Genomic DNA, 27696 nt, shown 5'->3' with positions numbered 1-27696 from the left:
GTCTTCCCAAATGATGTGTAAATTTTTTTGGCAACACCGTTGATGGAATCTTTGGAGGAGTTGGAGATGGAGTTTATAAGTGGTCCATGTTTCACAAGCATACAGTAAGTTTGGTAGTACAATAGCTTTGTAAACAAGCATTTTGGTTTCCCTGCGAATGTCCTCATGGTTCACTTTGTTACCAAGTGGGTGGCACCCGGCCAGGTAAGCCCCACACAGGGTCGCAAACTCCGCCCACCTGTTGGGAGGGGGTGAGTGGGAATTTGTTCACAGCACCCATTAGCTACAGTTAGGCCATGATGGAGTGCTCCAGGTTAGGAAAGATAGCTCCAAAGCAATTACTTTGAATAAATTATTTCATTTCAGCACTGGCACATGAACAGCTCTATTCCTCTTAGCAGGAGGAAAGACGCAGAGAATATAAGCAAACCACCCTCCTTGCTGGACACAGAATTTCAGGGAGGCTCCATACATGCCTAAATGTTTTAAGACTAAGAATGCTTCTGCCTTTCAAAAGAATCTGATTTATTGATTTGTTAATTGAATTTGGATCAACTTAAATGTTAGCATGGGTGCTTTTTTGAGATACTGAGGAAAGGTATTTTTTTTCCTTTTAATAATAAAAATCTACTATTAGAAGAAAAAAGTTGTTTATATTTTGTTTTTCATTTTCCCTTATAGTAACACACCGGAACCGAAAGAGCCTTGTAAAAGAAGCAGATGCACTCTAAGTTAGTGACCTCTTCAGCTGAAATTTCCTTTCTGGGCAACTACCTCCAGAACCTTTAGGCTATACGTCCACTAGCTGAGGCAGGTGGGAATTGCAGGCCCAAACATCTGAAGTGCACCAGGTTGGCAAAGGCTGGATTCAAGCGTCCTCAGCCATCCCAGCAGAGATCTTTTTGCCCAGAAATGCCAGGGAATGAACATCCAGCTTTTTGCACAGAAGGCATTTGCTCTGCTACTAAGCAACGTCCAGAGCCAAGGAGGATAAGGCTATCAATAGCTGCTAGTCGTGATGGCTATATATTCCCTCCAGTATCAGAGGCAGCATGTCATTGAAAACCAGTTGCTGGGAAACAGGAGTGGAGAGATGGTGGTTGCACTCATGCCTTGTGGAGGCATCGGGTTGGCTGGTGTGGCAAGTTGGAAACTGGTCTTGGTAGCCTTGGACCTGATACAGCAGCCAGGCTCTTAGGGGCTTGAGGTGGGACTGTCTTGGAAGATGCAGCTGTTGCTTGCATGGTGGGATGGATAAATTCCTTGGGGACACTTCCCACCCCATTTTGGTTTCTGCCTTAAGCAGGAGGGGTTAGTGCTTTTGCTGGGTATCAAGAGGGCATGCTCTTTTGCACAGGATCACAATGGTGTTTCTGGGCTGCAGTGTGGAGTAGTCTTCATGAACATGGTGCTCTCCAGCTGTCTTGGACTACAGTGCAATGCTGGCTGGAGCTGATGGGAGCTGTGCTCCAAAATGTGGAGGGCAGCAGATGATGTTGATTGGCAAAGGCTGCTGTAGGGTGTGCTGTGGCCCTGCCAACATGCCTACCAGCCTAAGTTCAAAGTGAGGGATTCCTCACCTCCTCATTGCACTTGGTTGGGGAAGGCTCAGGTCATTCGCTGCTGTGCAGCATGTGGGTTAAGCTGCTGCTTTGCTTGAAGGAGCTGCACCTGGCATACTAAGCCAGCAGTGCCAAGAGAGCCCTTGCTGCAGACCTCCCTGCCCTCCGGGTCATCGCCAATATTCCCTTGGAGGCTCGGCCCTGCTTTTCCCCAGTACGCTTTGTGCTGGCTCCATCCCTCCGTTGTTTGACTTTGGCCCTTGTGTCCCAAGGAGAGCCAGAGGGCTGGAGCCAGAGAAGTGAGCTGATTGGGAGCTGGCCCAGCACCTCTTTGTGGCACTGAAAGCCCCAGGAGCAGATTTAGCCCAGCGTGCTAATTGGCAGCGACAGCTCATTTGTTATCTCACATGTCATTATTGATATGGTGTGTGCATGTGACTTGAGGCAAAGTGAAGGTCGAACTAAGCTCAGGGAAGCCTCCAGACAAGGAGGGCTATTGTCCTCCTGCCCCATCCCTGCCCCAGCAACTTCTGCTTGAGGATGTGCTTCAGCCAAGCCCAGAGGCTTCAGCCCAAGGCTGTTTCTTCCACAGGCTCCTTGGGATACCCAGAAGCAAACCTAGGCTCCCTTGCATCCTTGGCAAGGAGCTATATTTGTGCCCCCCCAACCTTGCTACCTTGACCAGGAGATGTATTGTTGCCCCCCATTCTTTGCACCCTTGGTAGAGGAGCCTGCGTCCCTTGCCTGGCTGCCCAGAGCAAAGGAGGAGCGCCCCAAGGAGTGTGAGGGCAGGCAGGTGCTTAGCTACAGATTGGAGAGATGTGATTTTTGCGCACCTACCCGGCCCTGCACCCTTGGTAGGGGCCAGCCTGACTAAAAAGGATGCATTAAACCAAGACTTGTACTGAGAAGGTGGGTCAGGACCTACTAGTTCATAAAAACAATCAAACAGCCTTGCAGCTAGATCAGGTCAAATGCCCTCTGTAGTCTAGCATCTTGTTCTCTCAGTGGCCAACCAGATGGCTAGGGTGCAACAAAGCTCTCCTCGCTTGTGAGTCCCAGCAGCTGGAATTCAGAGGCATACATATTCATTGTGGTAGTAGCTATTAACAGTCTTATCCTCTAATCCAGGGGTAGGCAACCTAAGGCCCGTGGGCCGGATGCGGCCCAATCGCCATCTCAGTCTGGCTCATGGACAGTCCAGGAATCAGCGTGTTTTTACATAAGTAGAATGTGTCCTTTTATTTAAAGTGCATCTCAGGGTTATATGTGGAGCCTGCCTGGTGTTTATACATGAATAAAATGTGTGCTTTTATTTAAAATGCATCTCTGGGTTATTTAATCTTTTCTGATTCCTGGCATAGGAATCTGTTCATGTTTTTTTTTCCAAAATATAGTCCAGCCCCCCACAAGGTCTGAGGGACAGTGGACCGGCCCCCTGCTGAAAAAGTTTGCTGACCCCTGGGACTCTAATCCAATCCATCCAAGTTGGCGGCCAGTTCATAGAAGCAAATTCCACAGTTTAGTGATGTGCTGTGTGAAGAAGTACTTTATTTTGGTCTATTTCAAGTCTTCCAGCGTGCAGCTTAAGAACATAAGAAGAGCCTGCTGGATGAGGTCAATGGACCATTCTCCAACTTCCTGTCTGCACAGTGGCCAATCTGTCCTCTCCTGTGGCTTCAGGCAACTGGTATGCAAAAGCATTGCAACTTCTGACTGTGGAGGCAGAGCATAGCTATCATGGCTAGTAGCCATGTAGTAGCCCTTTCCCCCCATGATCCAAGTTGGTGGCCATCAGTGCCTCCTGTGGGAGGGAGTTCCATAGTTTTAACAATGTGCTGCATAAACAAGTACTTCCTTTTATCTGTCCTGAATCTTTTAACATTCACCTTCCTTGGGTGTCAATGAATTCTAGTGTTATGAGAGCGGGGGGAGGGGGGGACTTACCGGTATCTGTCCACTTTCTCCATGCCATGCATCTTTTATACACTTCTATTGTGCTTTTCCGTTTTGTGTTTTTCACAGGTAGTGAGAGTCTCATTGCTTGCCATTGTGTCTGTGGACCCAAACACCACATCATGTAAACCTAGGAAGAATTGGGATGGGTGGATAAATAAAACTTTTTGAAGCAGCTACAAACCTTTTTATTTTTTTACTGGATTAATCAAGTGAGACATAAGAAACTTGAGGCTTCCCCGCCCCTTATAAAGACAGACCTTTGGAAGCCATAGCAGTTCAAGAGCTGACTATATGAGAAGCACTTCCTTTCATAAATACATCCCTCCCCCAATTCCCATGCCATTGACCTTCCCCTTGAACAACAGTGGATTGATCCCATTTGCTCTGGGGAGGGATGAGATTTTCTCAGTAATTATTTTGCCCTGATTTTCACTAGTGCACAGCAGTTGCTGTTGCTGCTACCACTGGTTATAGGCTATGAATGTCTGCCTCTTTTGAAACCCAGATGTGAGTTTGCAGTGGGCAACACAATTGTCCTCAGCAAAAAATAAAAATAAGTTCCTATATAGCACATCTCAAGTGTTCAAAAAGCTTTATATACAGTATCTCAGTAATACTTGCATCAGTTCTGTAAAATTATCCCTATATTGTGATTGTCCCCACTAATGTCTAAGCTAGCTTTCCTCAAACTGGTGCCCTCCAGATGTTTTGGACTACAATCCCCATCAGCCCCAACATCATAGATGTTTGCTGGCTGCAGTTCATGGGAATTGTAGTGTGAAACATTTGGAAGTCACCAGGAGAAGGCTATTCCAGCAAGTTTGGGCTGGACTGCCCTTAAAATTATTGTCAGGTCTAGCCAGCACAGCTGTGCACTAAAGTCAGCTGTTACCCAGGTCTGCTCAGATAGATGGAAAGCCGGAATAAAAAAAAAGTAGGCATATTATCAGAAGTGGAACTAGGTAAATAAAAGCCAGAAGAAACCAGTAGTGTATGTATCAATTGGAAGGCATGTTCCCTAAGAGAATCAAGTTCCATCTTTAGGTGGTATAGTATTCTCATTTTAGGACCTGACTGTTGAACAGTTAAATTTGGTATTTTCCAAGCACACAAAAAGTAAGGGGAACCATCTTGGTCCATAAAAAAAACCCCTTAGCTTAACCTATAATAGACCAACCAAAGTATAACAAAACGCTGCACAAGCTTTTCAAGTTCTTCAGGACTCTTCATCTGGCTAGATGGTAAAAAATGTAAAGACAAAATGATTCAATAAACAGTTATTTATAGTAACAATGGTCATGATTATGATTAAGCTTATTTGCAGTTTCAGAAATTGCACTCATTATAGGTCAAACCTTCACAAAAATGCCTGGTTCAGCCTTGCTGAGGGTTTTAACTGTTGATTACAATAGGTATAAATGTAGGATTCCTGGATGCCAAGATCCAAGTTTGGGGCATGTACTCTTTGGTGAGAGAATGACAGCAGAAATTTAAAATCACAAAATATGCAGCAAAGTAAAGTGTAGAAATATAGGCTGTTAGACCTCTAAAACATGACCTTGTGAGTTCCAAAACTTCTTCCTCTAGCATTGAAAAGTCCACACATTTGGTAAGTTAAAAAAAATGTTTATTTACCAACTCTCCAAAGGTCAGATTCATGTGCTTCAGAATAGGTTGCACAGACAGAGAAATTTAGCTGTTACAAAGTGGTGAAATTTCCTAAAATATAGGAATATAAGAATGGCTTGTTTGAGCCATGTGGTCTGAGCTTGGAGAATCAGCTCAGACCTCTTTACATGCTGAGCTTCTCAGGTAGATTGAAAGAGAACAAAACCTTGATTACCTATTTTCTCCCAAGGTGAGGAAAGTGAACATAGTTAAGCCTAAGGGGCAGCTTACTCTATGGTCTTCATGCATTAATTAGACTTAAGCATGTTGGTTGTATTCCACACTAACCAAGATATAAAGATGTGGTGATCCTCTTGGTGGTGGCAATAGTGCATAAGGGCCAGACCCTTGAGGGTATTTCCTTGGGCACTTGGTATAGTCGTGTCGGCAACATGGCTCTGGCTGAGAAGCTCACAAGTCAGATTTAAAAAGCATAAGGATGCCCCAAAATGGACAGTTTCTCCTATTCTTTAGTTCCATTTTATTCAATGCATACAGTGAATCAGACAAGAGAGCCATCTACCATGTATGCATGGACAGCTGTGGACATTTCAGTGACAGGCTTATTGGTGATCTCATCTCTCCCGTGTCTTCATTGTATGGCAAACAAACTTGAGATCTTTAATTTCAGATGCCCCTTTCATTATTGTTCTCAGGTGTTAGGTTGTTTGCATTGCTGCATACAATAGAAAAAAAATGGTTAAAAAAAAGTTAATTTTTTTAAATAAAAAGTAACACACCAAAAATAATAGGTTTTAACCGTGAACCACTTGGAGGGTCTATTTGGCTCACCAAAAGCGGCAAATGAGTGTCCACAATAACAACACGTTAATTCTCATCTTTATCAATTGCATCTTCTTTTGACAGCTTCCAAGGTGTTGTAAAGTTAGTGAGCTGCTCATTGATGGAACATTGCTATTCAGAGGTTTTAGCCAATTGTGGTCCCAAGAGGGAATGCCAGTGCTGATGATCAGCCAACAGGACAACCCAAGTTTGAAGCCAAAAGCATTTCAGTGGCCTTCGCTTGGCAATCTTTCAATCATGGGCAGTTGGGGGGGGGCGTTATTTCTTTTGCAGCCAAGTGGTGCATCTCCTCTATGTGACACTTGGGCCGTACATTTCAATTATGAACCAACCTTAAACCTGACATTCCTCAGCTGGACAGTCCAGCTGCCTGCTGCTACTCAATCCGTGTAACCACATGGATCTCTCCATGTGGTGAAAGAAACAAAATAAAACTGCTTATGTAATTATAACCCTAATTAGTTTATCTTTGCTTGGCTGAGCTAAAAGCAATGTGGGGGAAAACATCCACTTATTGGGATTTTAAAAAGCATGCTGAAAAGTGGATAAATCCATACCAGAGCACAATGGCCAGGTCACGATGTCCTTTTACAGGTGCTTCCTTTTTTGCCTGAGCTCTCCTCATAACTTTCAGTCAAGTCATTGTTACATACTTCCACATAACCTGAAGAAAGCACAAGTCTTCATGACATTTAACTAGCACTGCCCTAACTTCTATTTTGATTTCCAACAGAGATTCATAGAGGCGAGAGCTGATATCTTGCAGAAGCCCAGCACCTGTGTAACAATCTAGGAAGCCTCCAGTGCAAACTTTGATTCAAAGCCTCAGGTTTACGCTAGCCCAAAGGTGACACGCTTGCAAGGTGATGTCCTAATGCTATCCATATTTTAAGTGCATGACTGTTTATTGAGTTATAGCAGTGGTGGGCAACCTCCAGCCTCAGGGGTTAATGAGGCCCACTAAGGCTCCCCATCTGGCTAAGCCACACCCACCTGTCCTATACATTATGTTGTATATGATGTCAGGGGTGGGGCGGGTAAGGACCTGGCTCAGCTGAAAGAGGGTTGGCAGGTTTGCAGCTGACCCAAACCCTGGGCATCAGTTGATTACCAGGTCTTGCAAGATGAAACATCAGATCACCTGAGCTTTCAAGCCCAGGTGCATAGAGCTTTGCAAGACCTGACCACAAGAAGTCAGTGATGGCCACCAACACAAATGGCTTTAAAAGAGGATTAGACAAATTCATAGAGGATGAGGAGCATCAATGGCTACTAGTCATTGAAGCAAAGGCTTGAAGCCCAGCCTGTTTGCCAGATATATTATAATTGCAAATCATGTATTGCAGATTTTGCATTCAGGTGACCTCCAAGGTCCCTTCCCACTCTATGGTTCTGTGGCAGGGGAGGGGAACCCATGTCCTTTCAGATATTGCTAGACTCCGTTTCCCATCAACCTTGACCGTTGACCATGTGCACTGGGGCTGATAGGAGTTGGACTCCAACAATATCTATAAGCCACTAGGTTGACAAAGGCTGCCTTAATAAAGTTGTATAAAGTTGCAATTTATTGGTCTCCATCTCCCAATGCATTAGCTCCAGACCCCTTTTCAGGCTACCCCTGGCCTCACCTAAATTTGATGAAAGGGGAAATGAACTGCTATAAGCTTACTACCAGCACCTCTCTGTAAATTCCTAGACAACTTCCTCTAGTAGTTTCATACAGCACAGGAAACACTCTGTATAACCCTTAGTAGCAGCAACACCAGCCTCCTTGCATCTCCCTCTGCAACCAGCATGTCAGGTTTGACTGGAACCACTGGACTCCAGTGCCCCCAGTTCCCTCCCAGCCAGCTGGTCCATTAGGATATAATGGTCGATGGTATCGAAAGCCACACTGAGAGGTCCAGGGTAATCAATAGAGTCACACTCTCTATGTCCCTCTCCTTGCGAAGGTCGTCCACTAGGGAGACCAATGCTGCTTCAGTCCAAAAAAAAAAAAGTGACATGGGATTTGGGAACCAGATTAAAATGGATTCCAGATAATCTGCTGCATCCAGGGATGCCCAGAATTGAATGCCACAACCCACCTGAGCATTTTTCTCTAACCTAAAAGGTGCTGGGGGGGGGGGGGAGAGAAATGTGTCTCAAAGATGCCCAAACAATGGGAATGCTTCATTGTTAAATATGCCCAACACATTTTGGCACAATTGCCTTTATCAAAGGCTTATCAAGGTAAAAAATAATGCAGATGCTAAACCACACAGTGAGTATGTTTGTATGGGCTATAAGATATGGCTGATTCTAGTTAACACGGGTTTCTTACTGTTAGTTTCCCTTGAATATGAATTTTTGTAATCTATGAGTATTTTAAAAGTTTCCAAATGCTTTTAATATGTGTGGTTTAACTGTTGTATTCTTATTTTTTTGGAAGTTTTTAAGATTTTATTGTGAGTTGCCACAGGGGTATTAGACACTCCCCAAGGCAGCTGTGGGAGCAGGACTTAGAAACTGAGCTGATAAAGTGGAAGCAAATCTGGGACCCACTTCTGTTCTGGTCAGCATCATCCTGAATGAGAGAGAACTCTTACCTTGCTTCCTCTCACTCTTGTTAGAATTTCAAGTGCTAATAGTCCACTATGCTGGAGTGGCTGTGAAGAGTCAGGTCCCTACTGTTTTTCCATAAGTGGTGATCATGTGAGAAGATACAGGAATTCTGGGAGTGGGGGGTGGAGAAATAGGAAATGACACTTATGTCTCAGATACTAGACTCAGATCCCAGTATGTCATCATTATCCATATTTGATGAGGTAGGTCGAAAGGTTGCAAATAAGAACTATCAGACTTTCAATAGCAGGCTTGACGCTAGACTGGGAAGATAAAGGAGACAACTTGGTCTTTGGTAAAAGCAAACTTGGGCACTTGCATTTTTGGGAAAGTGGACCCCAAAGGTGAAAGATGGGAAGGCAAAAAGGCCCTTCACCCAATCCAGGGTCAGGGGTGAACTTCAGGGGACCAAGCCTTCTCAGCCAGGACCCCTCTTGGCGGCAGACGGGACACCTTGTGCCCCCCACCCTGCCCTGCAGTGGGGCCTAGCACACAGTCGGTAGGGCCAGACACGTCGTGGGGGGGGAGAGGGTCTGGGGACGGGCTGGGAATCATTGCTGCGGGCGTTCGGCCTGCAGCTGACGATTCCTCCCCGGACCAAGCCCGGGAACCCGGTTTCTCCGGCTGCCTTGCTAGCTCTTTCTCGGGGGCGGCCCTCCGGACCGGAAAGATAACTCCCCCGACGCCTGCTTCTACAGCTCGGAGAGAGGGAAAGAGTGCCTGGCCGCGCTCGGACTGGCTTGCCTCCCCAAGCGCCTCTGTCCGTCGAAGGTCCAAGCACCCAGCCTGGCTCAGCGGCAGAGCGCCAGCCTTGCTCACAGAAGGCTCAATCCCCGACGGCATCTCCGGAGAGGGCTGGGAGAGAGCCCTTGCTGCCACTCAGGGTAGACAATGTTCAGCTAGATGAGCCACGGACTCGGGGGAAGGCTCTGTCGCTGGGGGAGGAGGGAGCCCCGACGGAGCGTCCCTAGCAACCGCCGCCGCTGCGAGGGAGAGCGGGAAGGCGGGCTGCAGGCCGAGGCCGCGAGACCCTCCCCCGCCCGCCCGCCCGCCCGGCTCTCCCCCTCCCCCTCCTGACGCAGCGGCGGCGCCTCCTCCCCCATTTAAACCGGGCGGCCTCCCGTCCGAGCGCAGCCGCGGCTCTGTCCTCCTGCCAGCCACCGACGCCCCGCTCCCAGGCGCCTGCAACGCGGGAGGCCGCGCCGGGACGGCCCCTCCGTAGCAGACGGAGGAGACCGCGGCCTGGCCCGGCACCGAGGGAGGGGACCGGCTGCTCTGGGCTGTAAGTAGACCCGCCTCCCCATCGTCTTGGAGACCCAGATGGGGCTTGACCGACGGCGGGGTGGGGTGGCGAGGATGCCGCCGCCTCCCGCAGCACGACTTGGCAACGGGAATGCGGGGGGGTGGGTTGTCCCCCCCGCCCACGGTTCTCTTCAACCCCCCCCCCCGCTGACGTTGCTCGGCCAACCGACGGGCTTGGCAGCTCCCCCCATCCATCCATCCATTCATCCTTCCTTCCTTCCTTCCCTCCCCCGCCCTCTTCCTCGCCTTCCCCGCTGGAGCGATGCCCGCTTGCTCGCTGCCTGCCCAGCCGCAGTGAGCAGTCTGGCTAGCTCGGGAGCCGCCTTTGTCTCTCGCCGCCTGCCTCGCAAGCGCTCGCTCTCTCGCCGCCGCCGCCACTATGAAGGTCTGGGGACATAAGATAGAATTGCTGACAGGTAATCCGACGCCCCTCTGTTCCCTGCAGGCTCTCGGAGGTCGTGGGGTGGGGGCGGTTGCTCCAGCTTTGGAGTCTCCCCCCACCGTGCGTCTTCTGGATATGATGCAGCTGCGCTGGGGAGCCAGGCTGGCACAGCTGCGGTGGACACTCCCACCCCCCCAGGGGAGACGAGGAGGCAGCAGGGGCTGCAGATCCAACGCCCTCTCCCCAGCTCCAGAGTGTCAGGGTGGGGTAATTTGGCAAGGGGTGTGCTCCCTAATGCCTCCCCCTGTACCTCATTTCCTAAATAGCTAATGCTGGCATTTGGGGGGGGGGTTGTTGTGCCAAAGGACCCTGAGAGTGGCATTCCCTCCCCCCACCTTACTTGGCAAACGGTGAGGGTGTGAAAGGGTTAAAAGGGTTTGCAGGCAGCCCTGGAGGGAGCCTCTGCTCAAGGCAGCCTCCATAATTTCCCATGGGAGGGCTGTGACTCAGTGGTACAGCGGCAGATGCCCTGGCGGGGGTCCAAGTTTGGTCCATGGCATACTCTGCGTTCACCAACCTATGACTCTCCAGATGTTTTTTTACTACAACTCCTAGCAGACCCTGCTGGCTGGGACTAGTTGGAGTTGTGGTCATAGAAATCAAGCTGCCTTATTCTGAGTCAGGCCTTGGGTTCATCTAGCTTCACACTGTGCATCCAACTGGCAGGTTTTGACCGGGGTTCTCTCCTGGAGATGCTGGGAACTGAACCTGGGACCTTCGGAATGTAAAGAGGATGCTCTAACCATTGAGCTATGGCCCTTGAACACTGTCATACCTGTTGATGAGGTGGGTGCACACTCTGCACATGCTCAGAGGTGTGGTTTTATTATTTCACATGTGATCAGGGTAAGCCCTCGCGCTGAGAATTGGTTTTGGAGCAGAGACCTGCTTCAAAGCACAACTCAACCTCCGCACTCAGCGCTCCTTATAGGCTGAGGCTGCCTACTCACCAGATGTCCAAAGCACATTGTTTCTCCCCATAAAGATCCTGGGAACTTCAGTTTCTTAAGGGTGCTGGGAACTGTAGCTTGACAAGGGGTGAACTACCATTCCCAAGATTTTCTGGCGGGGGCGGTCAAAGCCATCTGGAGGGCATTGGTTGGGGAACATTGGTTGGTGTCAGAACATTACTATGGTTACACACCACCAATTGTCATCAAGTCCTCTGCTTCCAAATGTGCAACCCTTTCTGTAAAGGAGGTGCAAAGTCACAGGAGACAATTACTTTGCAGCCGACACTTTCAAGAGAGCCTAGACCTGTGCTAAGCAAGCTTCACAACTCATATTGCATTGATCTGGGTTAGGATGGAAGAGTCAGAGCAGGGATTTGCCATTCCCCAAGTCATGTATTTTTTTTTTTTAAAAAGGCAGGGCATGTGAAAGGGGGTTTAAAAATTACATGCCGTTAGTATTTTAAAAAGGTAAAGGGACCCCTGACCATTAGGTCCAGTCGTTGCCGACTCTGGGGTTGCGGTGCTCAACTCGCTTTATTGGCTGAGGGAGCTGGCGTACAGCTTTCGGGTCATGTGGCCAGCATGACTAAGCCGCTTCTGGTGAACCAGTGCAGCGCACGGAAACGCCGTTTACCTTCCCGCCAGAGCGGTACCTATTTATCTACTTGCACTTTGACATTCTTTCAAACTGCTAGTTTGGCAGGAGCAGGGACCGAGCAACGGGAGCTCACCCCGTCGCAGGGATTCAACCTATTGGCCTTCTGATTGGCAAGTCCTAGGCTCTGTTTAACCCACAGCGCCACCCACATCCCTGTTAGTATTTTAAAGCCATGTAAATATAGGCTAGTGAAAAGATTCCTACAGAAAGCATTTTACAGTGCTTATTGCTTGGAAGCAACTTAGCAAGTTTTAAAATAGGAGCTAATGGGTGGACTCAAGATTCTTGTTTTTTGTTTTTTTAAAATAAGTTTGGTACCTCCTGGACTGTTCGAACCCATTGCTCTGTTGTCACTCTCCTACACTTTAGCAGCGGTGGCCAATTTGGCCATGAGCAGTTTGCCTGCGGCTCATGAAATAGTGGTGGAAGACGACTTGGACTGGATTTGGTCAAGTGTGCCCCACAGCCCTCTTGCAAGGCCTTTGAGGTGCTGCTGCTGCTGCTGGTGATGTCAGCGAGGAAGTACTTTTTTTTTCTCCACCAGCATCGAATCAGCTGCATCATGTCCAGCAGATCTCTTCCTGGTGCCAAGGGGCATTTCAGCCTCCGAATTTGTGTCCCAAGAAGGTGAAACATCATTAGCTCCACTGTGACCTTTTTTACTTGGCTTTTTTGCTGATAAAATAAAACCACTTGGCTCAGCTCCAGCTTTGATGCTCCAGCTCAAACGGAGCCTGCTGCAGAGGGCTTAGAAATGCTGGCAGGTCCCTGTTGCTTGGGTTGCAACACTCTGGCTCCCCTCAGTGACATTGACTGGTTGCTTGGTGCTGTGTAGGCTGCAACATGTAGTGTAGATTTCTGTCCCTTGCGGTTGGTGAAAGACAGCAATAGGCAGCCTCTAGTGCTACAGGTCAAAGCAAACAAAGTGTGTGTCTGTGTCCATGTCCTGCATTCTCGTAAGGAAGGAGTGATTTGTTCTTGTCTCAAAAAACCAACTCTATCAGTAAAGGGGGCTTGGCCAGCTTTAGACCTGTGGCAGCAGAACCATTCATTTCTCCTCTCTCTCTCTCTTTATTACTTCTATTATTATTTCATTATATAGTGTATATAAAAAAGAGAATATGACAACAGATGAAAATTAAAAGATGAAAAACAAAACTATAAAATAGGCATGTAGCACACTGGGTTAAAATAGCCAAGTCCAAGTAAAGACTATCAGTGTTACCAGATTATCAAGTCTAGTTCCAGATTTACTAGGCTGGTGACGAGGTTTGTCTTGAAAATGATGGCTCCTCCATATATGCATTTTTGTTGTTGTTTAGTCGTTTAGTCGTGTCCGACTCTTCGTGACCCCATGGACCAGAGCACGCCAGGCACTTCTGTCTTCCACTGCCTCCCGCATTTTGTTCAGACTCATGTTTGTAGCTTCGAAGACACTATCCAACCATCTCGTCCTCTGTCGTCCCCTTCTCCTTGTGCCCTCCATCTTTCCCAACATCAGGGTCTTTTCCAGGGAGTCTTCTCTTCTCATGAGGTGGCCAAAGTATTGGAGCCTCAGCTTCTGTCCTTCCAGTGAGCACTCAGGGCTGATTTCCTTCAGAATGGAGAGGTTTGATCTTCTTGCAGTCCATGGGACTCTCAAGAGTCTCCTCCAGCACCATAATTCAAAAGCATCAATTCTTCGGCGATCAGCCTTCTTTATGGTCCAGCTCTCACTTCCATACATCACTACTGGGAAAACCATAGCTTTTACTATACGGACCTTTGTTGGCAAGGTGATGTCTCTACTTTTTAAGATGCTGTCTAGGTTGGTCATTGCTTTCCTCCCAAGAAGCAGGCGTCTCTTAATTTCGTGGCTGCTGTCACCATCTGCAGTGATCATGGAGCCCAAGAAAGTAAAATCTCTCACTGCCTCCATTTCTTCCCCTTCTATTTGCCAGGAGGTGATGGGACCAGTGGCCATGATCTTCGTTTTTTTGATGTTGAGCTTCAGACCATATTTTGCGCTCTCCTCTTTCACCCTCAAGAAAAGGTTCTTTAATTCCTCCTCACTTTCTGCCATCAAGGTTGTGTCATCTGCGTATCTGAGGTTGTTGATATTTCTTCCAGCAATCTTAATTCCGGCTAGGGATTCATCCAGCATTTTACATAATGCCAAATTATATAAAAAGTGTCCGGAGGTTCTAGTCCATGTTGAAATCTCAAAATAAGGCATGTCTTATCTTGTCCCACTTGAGTCAGAAATTGTTGTCTTTGCCCTGTTTTGCTGAGGCTTGAGGCCTGCAGGAATTACTGATTTCTGGAGCTTCTTCCAAGACAAGGTGGTTCACAACCTTGGACAGCTCCCAGTGAGACCAGGCGACTTGCCTCAGCAGTCATCTAAAGGTAGGCGGGGCCTTCTCGTCCCATGACCCGCCCTCTGCCGCCAGTGTAAGCAAAGGCCTATGATTCTTCAAGTGTCTGCTCCTTCATGCCTAGGGAGCAGGAGAAACTGGAGAAAGCTGTAGAGCAATGTTTCTCAACCTGTGGGCCCTGAGATGTTGTTGGACTACAACTCCCATCATTCCTAGCCAGCATGACCAGTGGTCAGGGATGATGGGAGTTGTAGTCCAACAACATCTGGGGACCCACAGGTTGAGAACCACTGCTGTAGAGCCATGGTGAGGATGATGGAAGAGTCATGTGCTCAAACGGGAGAGTGTAGAAGGGGTGCTGAGGGTTCCCCCTCACGAAAGTCAACTGGTGTGTCATCTGCATCCTCCCCAGACCCTAAAACAGGAGACATGATAGTCTTGGTGGATTACCTTCGTCTTACATGTGGCTGAGGCTGATGGAAGTGCAGTTCCCAACATCTGAAAGCAGAAGTTTGGCAAAGTCTGGTCTTGAGCTTGACAGCCATAATACAGACAATGTTGATCTTTTAAAACCTCCCAGTGGCTTTTGATAATGTGGATCATACCATTCTTTCCCATCACCTCCAGATCTCGCTTGGAGTTTGGAGGATGACTCTCCTTTGGCTCCATTCCTCCTTGTCTGGATGCTGACTCTGCTCCTTGGGGACTGGATTGTGGTGTTCTGCTAGGATTTTCCGTAGCACTCATTCTGTTGAACTTCTCAATGAAGCTGCTGAGAGAGATTATCTGTACTTTGCAATTGAAGTGCCATTAGTGTGATGAACACATCCAGTTCTAAACATTCCAGTTTCTGAAAGTGGCATTCATATAGAGAATAATCTTTTTTCTTTTTAAAGATTGTGTTGGATTACAAGTCAAGGTACATGCAGGGAAGCAGTATATATCATCCCTGTGGAAATGGAGTGCATGTAGAAGTTGTTTAAGCAAGTAATAGTAGGAAACAGCATCTAACAAGGCGTGCACAACCTTTCTTGGGAAGGTTGGTGGCAGGTCAAAGCCTGATTAATTAATGTTGAGAAAGGGAGATCAGGGCAAAGCTGGACTTGCCTTATGTGGGTCCAGTGGGTTGGGCCAGTCATCTTCCACCAAGTGCAGCCTTAGGTGGTGGGTCCTTGGTGGCTGGAGTGCTCTTCTGAGACGAGCGTAGTAAATTTAAGTTTAATCCAGGCACAGTAATGTTTGTGGGATCCCATTTTGAGGGAGTGGGACTGCCCCTATTTGATGGGTCTGTGAATTCCCCATCAGGAGAGAGGTGTGAACCAGCTCTGCTTTTGCATAGGCATCTTGCTACATTGGCTAAATTTGCTTAAAGTACAAAAGAAGAGCCTTGGTAGGGTGAATCAAAAGGGGCCTATTTTGTTCACCACCTTCTATTACACAGGAACCAACCAGATGTTTCTGAGAAGGCCTGCACACAATAGTCCCACTCCTTCTGTTGTTCCCCAGAAGCTGGTAATTCAGAGACTAACAGCATCTGGAGGGAGCATCTACACTTTTATTGGCTCCATCTGTTGCATGGGCTCCATGCCTTTTTGACAGAGAGGATCCTCTAACACTCAACCTCCAGGCTCGACTGCCACAATGTGCTCCGCTGACCCTGAAGCTTCAGGCTCTGATGTTCCTTTTGCCTGCCTCCATACCTGTTTGAGGCAAAGAGGGGCATATCAAATCTCTTAATGCTTCTGAATTACAGAATCAAGTGGCAGGAAGGGTGCTTTGCTTGTATTGTTCCTATACACAAGATAACTTTGGATCAGAGAATATGATGCTTTGCAGAAGGGAAGGATTTCCTTCTGGGGCCTGAATGAAGAGAGAGATGTTAAGCAGGAGAACTTTGGGTGACTGAGAGAAACAAATTTAGGAGAGATGAAGTCATAGGTAGGGACCCTAGAGAAAGTTGCAGAGGGGTGGGCCTACAAGTAATGTGGAAAACAAGAGAAAAGGAGAGGAAATCCTGGCAAGGCCAATGGAGAGCCTTCAGTAAGTGGCTACATTTCATCTTCATCTCCATTTTTCACTAGGAAAGGATGACCTTTATTGAGGCCCTGGTGTAAATGTTCAAAGCAAACCTTGGGACTTAATCATTTCTGATATTTAATCTTGAAAACCACCAAGCACTGTCTTTAGATGACAAAATTATACCCTTGTTGTTATAAGCTTTACCAGTACTGACTGTGAAATGTCCAGAGCAATGACAGATCAAATGCCTTTTCAGACGTTTTCTTGCATGTATTATGCATTCTTTAAAGTATGAGAAAGGCTGCAGTTCAGTGTAGAGCATCTGCTTTCTATCTAGAAGGTCCCATGTACAATCTTGACAGCATCTCCAGGTAAGGCTGGGAGTGGTTCCCTGCCTGAAACCCTGGAGAGTCGCTGGTTGGCAGTACAGTCATACCTTGGTTTAGGAACAGCTTAGTTCCTGAACGTTTTGGCTCCCGAATGCCGCAGACTGTTCTGTTCTGTTTTGTGAACTATTTTTGGAAGACGAACGTTCGACGGGGCTTCCGGGGCTTCCGATTTGCTGCAGCCAATCAGAAGCTGCACTTTGGTTTTTGAACGTTTTGGAAGTCAAACGGACTTCTGGAATGGATTCTGTTCGACTTCCAAGGTACGACTGTACTAGCTGCTAGATGGACCTAGCACTAGCTAATTTGACCCAGTATCAGATAGCTTCTAATGCAGTAATTGCAGATGTGCTATCAAATGTGTTCCTTCCAACAAATCAGTTCTTGTAAAGGTGTGCCTAAAGCAATAAAGGAAGGCTCAAGAAATGAATGGACTGGAGTACTTCCTCATTCCTAGACAAGCTTTTGCTTAAGTGCAGCTGTAGAGTTGGCCTTGAAATTTACCAGTTTAATATCAGCATTTGGGGACATTTCCTCCTGGTGCTATTCTTAGCAATGCTATCAAGGCTTCCTCTCCTCTTCTGTACCTGGGCTGACTCCATGTTCTAAGCTTTACAACTCTGGTTGCCTTGTCCCACCTCCTCTTTCTGTCCTTGGACTTTTGTCCTTGCTCAAACTCTCCCTCTTCAGCCACTCTGTCCATCCAATCTTTCTGCCGTTTGTTCATATCAACATATACAACCCCTCCCTCCTTCAAGTCTGAGAGAAATGGGACAGCTGCATTCTTAGGCAGGGGCAGTATGGAAAGGAGAGGGGACTGGGGGCTCCTCCCTCCCACATGGAATGACTTAGGAGAACTCAGAGACCACCCTCAGAGCAATACTAGGACCTGGATGCAGCAGGGAATAGGATGCAGACCCTTCTCGCCCTTAACAGAGGAGCTCAGCTCGGTGTGAAGTAACTCCCATCAGGGTAGGACCTCTTGCTGCCCCAAGCATGCGTCAGAATGCCTGGCAAACCTCACAGGTCTGAGGGGTCTGCCCCACACCCTACTTGACATTGTAAAGCTGCAGCACTGTCACCATGAGGCAAACATGGGTATGTGTGAGCTGCGATGCCACATCATAGGTAGAACCAGGCAGAGGGCATTCTCAGTAGTGGCACCTGCCTTGTGGAATGCTCTCCCATCAGATGTCAAGGAAACAATCAACTATCCTACTTTTAAAAGACATCTGAAGGCAGCCCTGTTTAGGGAAGATTTTAATGTTTAATGCTGTATTGTGCTTTTAATATTCGATTGGGAGCCGCCCAGAGTGGCTGGGTAAACCCAGCCAGATGGGCGGGGTATAAATAAATCATCATCATCATCGTCATCATCTGTGAAGGGTGTTCTGCTGAAGGAAGCCAGCAGGCAGGCAAGAGTGAGAGAAGGTATCAGTGCAGGACCTGGCTATGGAAAAGCAGTCGTGGCTTCCTCTCCTGGCTTCTGATCACAAGGCAAAAAAACCCCAACAACTTTTGCGATCCCATCTGGTCTTGCTTTGGGTGGATGGGGAAAATTCCTCCTCCCGAGTGTCCTGCTCCTTCCAGCATCTGTAGTTGGCAGAACACAGAAGGGACTTCCAGAAACACAGCCTTGTGGAGCAGGCCTGGACCTTGGGAGCCTCCCACCCACCTTCTCTCACTCTCTGATACCTACCCTTGGGTCTTCCTCTTCATCCCTCCCTTCCCAGTAAGTCTCCTTTTCCTGGCAGACTCTTCCCCCAGGCTTCTATCCTGTGACTGAGCCCCCACTCCACCCCCTTGCCTAGCTAAGCCCTGAGCTAGCTAGTCATCTCTTCTCCTTTCCCCTTGGCTCCCACTCCCTGCAGAATCCGTTGCCCTCTGGCCTCCCTGGCATCACCTGGCTTCCCTTCTTTTGCAGACAGCTTCATGAGTTTCTACCCAGGTGCAGAGGCCCTCTGGCTCCAGCCCAGTTCCTGTCTCTGTGCGTCACCAGGCAGGCAGATTCAGCTCCTTCTGACCCAAACTCCCCTGCCCTTGGGAGTCAGGAGAGCTAGTCCCATGACAAGGCAGCTTGGTGAGCATCAACGATGCACTAGAAACATTTCCCAGCCCCTGCCCAGTCTGTGAGAGTTTACCAACTCTTGTTCCTCCAGGACTAGAAACTTGCTTTTTCAAAAAAGGAAAAAAGTTGAGATTCTCAGCACATTGAAATAAGAAGCCAATGCCAATTCCTGATTTAGTGCAACAGAATCATTGATTGCAAACAACTCTACCCATGACTTGGTAGCCCCCGCAAGCAACACAGGGCCACTGCTGGAAAGCCAAAGGAACCAGGCAATCATGAAGCCTGCTTTGTAGGGTATGCGGAGGCCATTCCTAGTAAACTGCTGCAGAGGGAGACTGTTCTGAAGGCTTCCTGCCTCCATCTGTCCTCTGCTTACTGTGCTAAACCCTCTCTGGTGGGCAGTGAAATCGGCACTCTAGTGTGAGTTACTTGGCTGGGGCTTCTCAATGCAGCAAGACAGAGAGTGGGTGTTTGCAGCCCAGATTGTTGCCTCATTGGGGCCCCCAGAAAAGTGGAGAGCTCTGGGCTCCATGAAGGAGGCATGTTGTACTGCCACTGTTTTAGATGGTTCCTCTTTGAACCTTGGTGTGCTTTGATGAGATGCCAGCCACCTTGAGTGTGCTGTGCCCCAAACAGTGGCTTACATAAAGGTAATAAACAATAAAAATAAAATTAACGCACACACACCCTGCACTATTTCCCCCTCTTCCCTGGAGAGCAAGAACTGTGCAATCGCCACATGGTGCCACCTTCTTCTGCCCATTTGCTTCATGCGCTAAATGTTCCCCACAGTTTGTGCTCTGGGTTTCACTCCGTCAGGGTGGATGAAGAGGGGTTGTGTGAAGGATTCTGCACAGTATGTGCAGACCAAGGGTTCTGCAGGGGGGAGTCCCAGAGTCTATCTCCACCAGGTGCTTGCCTCCTGGTTGCAAAGGTGTAAATGGGTCAAGACCCCATTGCAGTGAGTGGCTAACATCTTCCAGGCCCAGGATGGCCTGTGGGCAAACCCTCCTGCTGCCCCTGGTGTGCCCCTTCTGCCTCCAAGTGCAGCGGCTGCTGCTGGCAATGTCCTCCCAGGGCTGGTCTCTGTCTCAGCCATAGGTGGCACTGCCCATGCTGCCCTGTGGCATCATGCCACTTGCCTGTGCCTCTTGACTGGCACAAGAAGCCACAGGGCTGGGTTCTTAGCCTTGTCAGAATGTTCTGTGTAGTTTGTTTCCCCTGAGGGGAACTGGGCTCCTCAATTGGAGCAGGGAGGGATAGAGTACAGTTTACGTTTGTTTAATTTAAATCTTATTTATTTATCCTGCCATGTCTTCCCCAAAAGGCACTCAAAGTGACTCATACCATATTTTTTTAAAAAAATAAAAAAATACATGGGCATCCATGAAACTACCCTCCCAAATAAAGAAAATGCAAGTACAGCAAAATTGCAATGCGTTAATGAACAAAAGGAAGCAGAGCATGTTTCTTATTCCCCGTGTTCAGGTTACGACCCCCAGCTGCTCCTCAGAAAGCCAGAATATTTTGCAACAGGCAAAGCTGGTGGTAGTATTATGAATTGCAATGCAGGAGATACTGACAACTGCCCCAAATGAGACATTCTCCTTCCTCCCCAGGGAATGTGACTTCTTGCCAGTTAACCGCAAACAGGCAGCAAAGGTCCCCATGTATCCTGTTTCTGGCTTAAAGAAGCAGCTCTCTTTCTCTCTTTCAACTTCTCCAAGTCGCTGCTGCTGCAGTCTGCAAAAAGCCAAGCCAAGGTTCACATGAGGTGGTCTCTGTTTTCGGCTTGGGCCTTTTGCATCTGGCTCTGGCAGCATGTGCAGGAGGTCACCTGGTTGTCCTTTGTCTGTGGAGACACCTGCAAGGTCTCCAGGGACAGCAGTGGGAACATGACACTGGGGGCAGAGGCTCACAGCATATCTGCTGCCATTTGCCCTCCTACAAAACTTGTGTAAGGCTGGGACCTCCGTTGGCCTGAATGAGAGGTTTTCTTTAGAAGTCAGATGAGGTGGTGGCTTTGAGTAGCTAATCTGTGGGAGCCAGAGGCACAAACTTAAAGAAAATGGGGAGTGGGGCAGACAAGGATGGAGTGTAAGGGGCCTCTTTCCCAGTTGCTCAAGCTGAGAAACAGCATCCCCATTCTAGCGAGCCTCTTCCCACCTGGGAAACTGCAGATGCAGCCATGGGTGGACCACCAACTCTCTTCACAAATAGTCTTGGGCAAGCCATGACTCTCCTGGCCTCAGTGTTCCCCCATCCACCCTCAAATCTGTCTTACAGGCAGGATAACACTGACCTGACTTACAGGGCTGTTGGAAGCGTGACTGAGCTAATGTGGGTGAACCATCCAGGGCAAAGTACTCTATGAATACCAAGCACGGTGACAAATCCAACTTTACTTCCTGCTCCTGAGCAGGAAGCTCTGCCACCTGAAGTGTAAGGAGGTCCAGGGAAGTTCTGCCTGGTTCCTGCCTGGGACTGTGCTGACTGCTGTGCTTGCATTTTCCCCTTGTGCAGGACTTTTGCTGCAGGAAGTGACCATGGCCGGCCTGCATGAGCAGCGATTTACAGAAGAGAAGCCACTGCTTCGGGGGCAGGACACTGAGCTGGTGAGTCCTGCTGGATTTGGCATCACTTAGCAAAAAAATTAAAAAGGGGACAAACCAAGTGGTAGCTGACAAGTTTATGGAACTGACAAGAGAGCAAGCAACCCCTGGACTTAAATCTAAGCTTTTCCCAGGACTGGTGCAAGGTTCAGCCATTGTTGAACTGCTTTGGGAACGGTGTCCATGATGGTCTCAGATTCAAAAGATGCCTGAGTGAGAAATTACTCAGAAAGTCAGCAACCATTGGGAAGGACTGTTTCCTTAAAGCCCTAGTTTTGGGCTTCTCAAAGGCATCTGATCGACTAGTGAGGAAACGAGGCTGATGCACTAGGTAGGTCTTTGGTCTCATCTAGCAAGGTTCTTAAGATACTTGTCCTGAAACTTGTGCCAGTATGACTTTGAGCTGGTCACACATCCATCACTTTCATTCCAGAGACCTCTTCCACTGGAGATCTGTGGTCTGTGGCCTCAGGACCAAATTCAGACCCTTTATACTGCATAGGCTGCCAATTGCTCACTCAGAGGCAAGTGGGATGTATGTGGGTGTAGAGATGGCAATTGGGCCACAAGCAGGAAGCAGGGCCCTGCCTACCACCCTCCATTCCTTCTTCATTGTGGATCCCCAGTAAACAAGAGGATGAGCAGAGCCTGATGGAAAAGCCAAAACCCTCCTGGACATGTTGGCAGGTGGGCCTCTGATGTGATGCTGATGTGGGTGCCACCAATAAGGAACTTAAGATACAAGCCTGGTGAGCCATGTCAGTAACTAAGAAGTTTGGAAGCTGTCTTCTGCCATGATATATATGCAGATATTTATATCTTGATTTAAATCCAGCTCCAAACAGGTGTGTGCAAGTGAAATTCCAAACTCTGGCTGACTATCATTTTCTCCTGGCTTGAGGAGAGAGAGGTCAGCCTACTTGGTACTTTACACCAGCACACAGCCAACTTCCCAATTTCCACTTGGCATCTACGCCATGGCCTCTGGCCAGCATGTTGACCAACCAGCCTTCCTCCCAAAATCTGTGTTCTAGAGATGGACAGAGATTCTCCTAGGCAGTTGCACCTATTCTTAAACTGCAAATCTGAGAGGGAGGTTGGCGGTTGTATGGCTATGACATTGCCAAGGTTTGCCAGTGACAATCTGGAGCACCTCAGGTTCTCCACCCCGATTTGTAGAGAGTCAGGATAGATCCCAAACTTGCTGTGACAGGCAGCTGAATGATCCTCCTTTCAGGAAACACAGTATGGTGATGACGTCCCAGGTTTGGGGAGTGCACTCAGTAGGCTTGAAAGAAAGTCGTGAGCTATAATAGCCTGTATGGGAAGTAATGGTTTGATTTGGTCTGTTTCCTTCCCAGGAGAATTCAGATACTTTCCTCTCTGCAGTGAACACAGACTGGAAGGTAAGTTGCAATGTCTTCTCCTTGCCTTTGTGCACCTGCCATGCTTCAGCGTGGTTCAATACATGCAGGTCGGTGGCTTAAAAATGTCAGAAATGGCATTTTGGGACTGCAAGGAAAGGCACCTATTAAGTCTGAATAAAGGTGTGCTGTTCAAGGTGTTGTCATCTGCCAGGCTGGGCTTCCATTGGTCAGTTTCTTTTAGCTAATGTGGGAGCCAAATGTATGGTTTAGCAAAGTCCACCTGGCAGGTGTCTCTAGTGATTTTTATGCAATTAACCACATGAGTTGTGATGTTTAAGACAGCTTTTGTTTATTTAAAGTCAGATAACAAGCAGAGTTGCAATTGGGTAACTAGGCAATGGCCTTATCGTTCAGACCAAAACCAACATCACAGGCAAGAACTGAAGAACAAGGCCATAGGTTTATCCATCTGTGTCAGCAAATTCCTTTGCACGTCTTCAGAGACATATTGACTCTGTTACAACAGGAAGGGGGGGTTATTAGTTTTTGTGTGGGTTTTTTGTTCTTATTTTTCTCTTGTATTTTGTGTTTTTATATTGTATGTCTATGTTGTGAACCACCCTGAGATCCACGGATGAAGGGCGCTCTACAAATTTAATAAATAATAAATAAACAAGAATAACATCTATTCATACTTTTACTGCCTTTACACCTTAGACGATCTATCAGTGTACTTATCAATAATTTTCTCACTGCATCTCCCAAGTTATCTTTTGGGCTACTCATCACTACATAGGGCTTCTTGTCACATTAGCTTTCTTTATGTAGCCTTCAGCAACCCTGTGCCTACCTTTCCCCAGGACTAGGTAGAGGAGGCAATGCTTTGGTTCCTTCTCCCACAACTGTCTTTGCCTCTGGGAGGGGGCAGCACTGGTGTGTGAAGGTGTTTTATTTTGGAGGTTGAGACACAACCTTTGCACAGCGGAAGGACTGACTCCTACTGCACAGGGAGTAACAGGATAAAACCTTCAGGCACCTGCAAGGGGTATGCCCTGATAGGCCTCAGGCTGAACCCTCTGTTGCAGATGAGATGCCACCCCAAAGGCCCTCCCCCCCCAATCAGGTGAGCCTGCTGATTTGACTGGCCAAGTGGCTAAAGAAGGGAAGTCCATTACCTACCCAGTCCAAAGATTTTTCCTCTCCCTTGCCTCAAGAACCTCACATTTTGCTCCAGAGAGGGATTTTCAAATATTGTGGTGATGTCTCTGTTTCCCAGTCACCGAAGATAAGAGAGTTGCCTCTGTTCCCTGAATTTGCAATCAATCTGGGGCTCTAGGTTGGAAGATCACAGTGAGACATCAAAATGACATTTACCCAGAAACCCTAATCTGTGGAGGCTACCAGGACTCTTGATTGAAATAATTGCAGACTTGGAAGAGTGTGGTTGTTATTGATTCTTTTATTGTTTAATTTAACAATTTAAGCTGTAATCATCATTATCAGGGCAGCTTGACAGTCAGTTTCTTCTGGGTCAAAGCAGATGGGCGGATGTGCATATTGAATGGATGGGTGAGCACACTGCTCGTCAGAGGAAGACCCCAACTTTGTGGAATGGTGGTTCGGAAGATTGGAAAATGGGCTTAGACATCTGGCATGAGCCTGACTGGATAGCAGACACATCTGGCAATGCAGACCTGAGAGCTAGAAGCCAGGTGAGGGCCACATCTGCCCTTTCCAGTCTAGCTCTGGAAGTTTAGCTCTCCTGACAGCAGGAACTTGCTGTGGAATGGCTTTCTCCCACCTGGTGCACTCCAGATGTTGTAGTCCAATAACATGTGGATGGCCTCAGGTTGGGTAGAGCTGTTGTGGAAAGGAAGGTGGCCTGTTGTCTGTTGCAGAATCTGCGTGGAGGGGTGTCGAGTGCCTGAAATCCAAGCTCATTTGCTGGGAGGAATTGCTCTTGTTTCCATGGTAGTGGTTGCTTGAGCAACAGTTCTTTGAGTATTCTCATGTCAAAGCTTCAGCAGCTCTTTTGCGTGCCACTGACTTTTCTTTCGTTTTCATGCCCAAAGAGACAAAAGTCTGCAGCTTCTGTTTTTTTTAAAATAATATTTATTGCTTTTAAAGATTACAAAAAAGGAAAAGAAAAGAAAAGAAGACAAGAGAGAAAAAACAAAAGAGAAAAAACACAATACAAAACAATATACAAACAACACAAAACACAACCCAAACCCATTAAACTAAACACATCAAATTAAACTAACCAAGACCCACTCCCTAACCCTAACCCTAAATAAAACAAAAACAAAAACAATTTAAAAACATACATACATCTTCCCTTTTCCATTCTCTATCTTTCATTCCCTTGTTTCCTCGACCTCCTCTCACCTCCCTTTTTGTATTCCACTTCTAATAGTTTTTTTCAGCAAATCCTTTCCATCTTTCTCCATTTTCTATCATATTGTAAATAACATATTTTTTTTAACCTTATTTTCCTTTAAAACTAAAATACTTATATATGCTTAACTCGTTATAACATTTCTGCTAAGTCCATAGAATATCATTCCATCGTTTTTCTATCACTCATTAGTTTTACCATATTTCTATATATAAACTTTAAATTTTCCAATCTTCTTCCACCATCTCCTCTCCCTGGTTTCGGATTCTGCCAGTCCTTTCCGTCCACTCCATATAGTCCATCAACCTGGAGATCTTATGTCCGAGGCTCTTAACTCTTTTCCAAGTCCCTTCTGCAGGTCTTCTTCATATTCTTTGATGCTAAAAATAAAGTCTCGGGGAGACTCCAACCTAATGATACTTTTATTCCTTCTGGACAAGTCAGCCAAATTTCCATAGTTGAAACTAAGATCCATAAAGTATTTCAGGACATATTTCAAAATCCCTCCAAATCCAAAGGCCCCCAAAACTTCAATCTCCTCCCAACCCAAGTCCAAATCCCAAAAGTCAGTTAATCCCTGCATAGAGGGATCTTTCCAACTTTTCTTCTTCAGTCCAAGCCGGGGTCCAAACCTCAAAATCTGACTTTTTCTAAAATCATTCATAAAAGGCCTCAACTTATAGTCCTCACTTTGCTTCTGTAAAGCTAAGGATCCCGCTTGTATTACTTTATGTTCAGCAACAGCAGCTTTCTCCTTCTCCTCCTTCTCCTCCACCATTTGTCCTGCTGAAGTAGATTCCTGTACCAAATCCTGAATTATTTCTGTGTTGTTGCTCGCTTTTTGACTCAAGTTAGTCACTTTCTGTTCCAAATTATCAACTTTAAAAGTCATGTCATCCGTCTTTTTATGAAGCTGTTCCAGCGAGCGGCTTATCTTACATAAAACAGTCACAATGGCTTCTCCTGTCAACATGTTTAAATGGTCCAAGGTCAATCTCTGGTTCTCAGAATCCTTATCTTGCAGCTGGAGATCTCCCAGTTACACTCCTGTAACAGTTTCAAAACCTCCCTCTAGGGGGAAACAGTCTCCACTTGTATCAGTTCTTTCAAGCACAACTCAAGCATTAAAGATAGTTTCAGTTTTGAGTTACTTTTCCTCCTTTTTAAACGCAGAAAAGGACAATGGAAACAGTATCTTGCTCTTATTAAGCTAGCTGTCAAATCCGTTCTGTCAATGAACTCTCCCCAAACGTCCTCTGGCAGCCCGTTCCCAGGTTCAGAGCAGTGGTAATTTGATTTCTCACTCTCTCCTGCAGGCTCACTGGGTCCAAAATTTCCCCCCTCTTCTCCTGCTTCCAAGGGGGGTTTTGTATTTTAAACAGATGGAAGTTTAATCCTTTGCCAAAAACTTTCAAAGACGTTAGCTTGTGACGTCTTTGCTTCAGTCTATTTACAAAAGTGGAAGGCGGACTTCCTGTTTATGACCTTCCCGCTTCAGTGCCAAATTAAGGTATTAAGGTATTTAAAGATCCAATTTTCCGTTTTACTCACGGGTAGTTGTTTAAAATCCAATTGTCCACAGGAAAAAGTCAGCGCTCTCCGGCAACAGCAATGCGGCTTCACTCCGTGAAAGAAGCAGTCGATTCAAAGCACCGCGCCACTCACCCCACGTCACTCCGGATCCCCAAAACAGGGTTTCCCCGCGAGTAGGGGAGGCGCAAAAGGTGCCAGCCGAATCCCAGGTTCACAAGCTTCTCCCGCTTGTGATTTCTATGGGTCTCCGCCTTCGCCATGGCGGTCAGACCCTGCTTTTCACGGAGCAAGTTCCTCTGGATCGGAGGAGCTCCGCCATTGCCGGAGGCGCCAACCCGGAAGTCAAAAGTCTGCAGCTTCTGAGCCCTCATTGCTTAGACTATGAACTGTCATGTGGGGAAGGATGGAGGCCACGCTAACGGCTGGCCTCCCCAACAAGCAAAGCTCAGGCAAGGGTGGGCTGCCTGGGAAATTGTTCAACTCCTCTTCACCTGTATGCTGTACAAGCCTGGCAGGAGCTGCCTCTTGTCCTTTAGATTAAGACATTTGTTATATGTTGCTGTTGTTTTGTTGTTCTGTAAGTGGGCTTGGTGTTTGAAAAGCAAAGCAAAATACAAATCATTTTAATATAGTGTTAAAAATAAATATTTGGCATATCCACAGTTTTCCTCCAATGCATACTCTGAGCATCCTCAGCATAATGTCCTGGTTTTGACCACAAAGGAGAATCCCCAGACAACTAGGCACTGTCTCCACTCCCTCCCTCCTTCTTTCCATGCCTTTCGGTGGTTGGATCCCTTTTCCCCAGATGCCGATGTAAGGAGGAACCTGAATCATGGAAGTTGAATAAAACATGGGAGACTAACCACACAGAGGCAAACAAACTTGTTTTGCCTCAGTCCTCGCAATGGTAGGGCCTGGGCTTCCTGCTTCTTGCATCCCTTTGATTTGCTGATACGAGGATCTCCAAGCAGTGTTAACTGCAGGTTAGATTGCAGGTTCCT

The 27696-nt window shown here is 47.3% G+C and overlaps 1 protein-coding gene across 4 annotated transcripts in view; it reads left to right on the top strand.

The window, feature by feature from the left end:
• Positions 1 to 9576: 9576 nt before the first annotated feature.
• Positions 9577 to 27696, top strand: part of NDRG4 (NDRG family member 4) — a 57780-nt gene continuing 39660 nt past the window's right edge. For 2 of the 4 annotated variants that reach the window (XM_083626648.1, XM_083626647.1), the window contains exons 1-3: positions 10171 to 10315; positions 21306 to 21397; positions 22756 to 22800. In XM_083626648.1, coding sequence (XP_083482774.1) covers positions 10279 to 10315; positions 21306 to 21397; positions 22756 to 22800 — 174 coding nt within the window. In that variant the 5' untranslated portion in view covers positions 10171 to 10278. Of the gene's footprint in view, positions 9880 to 10170; positions 10316 to 21305; positions 21398 to 22755; positions 22801 to 27696 lie in introns of those variants that run through there. The other 2 variants (XM_083626650.1, XM_083626649.1) reach the window with 2 other exon arrangements.

This window comes from Podarcis filfolensis (genome assembly GCF_964270895.1).
Source record: "Podarcis filfolensis genome assembly, chromosome: 8".
Taxonomy (NCBI): domain Eukaryota; kingdom Metazoa; phylum Chordata; class Lepidosauria; order Squamata; family Lacertidae; genus Podarcis; species Podarcis filfolensis.
Note: the sequence above shows the minus strand (reverse complement) of the source record. Positions and strands in the feature narration are given on the sequence as shown.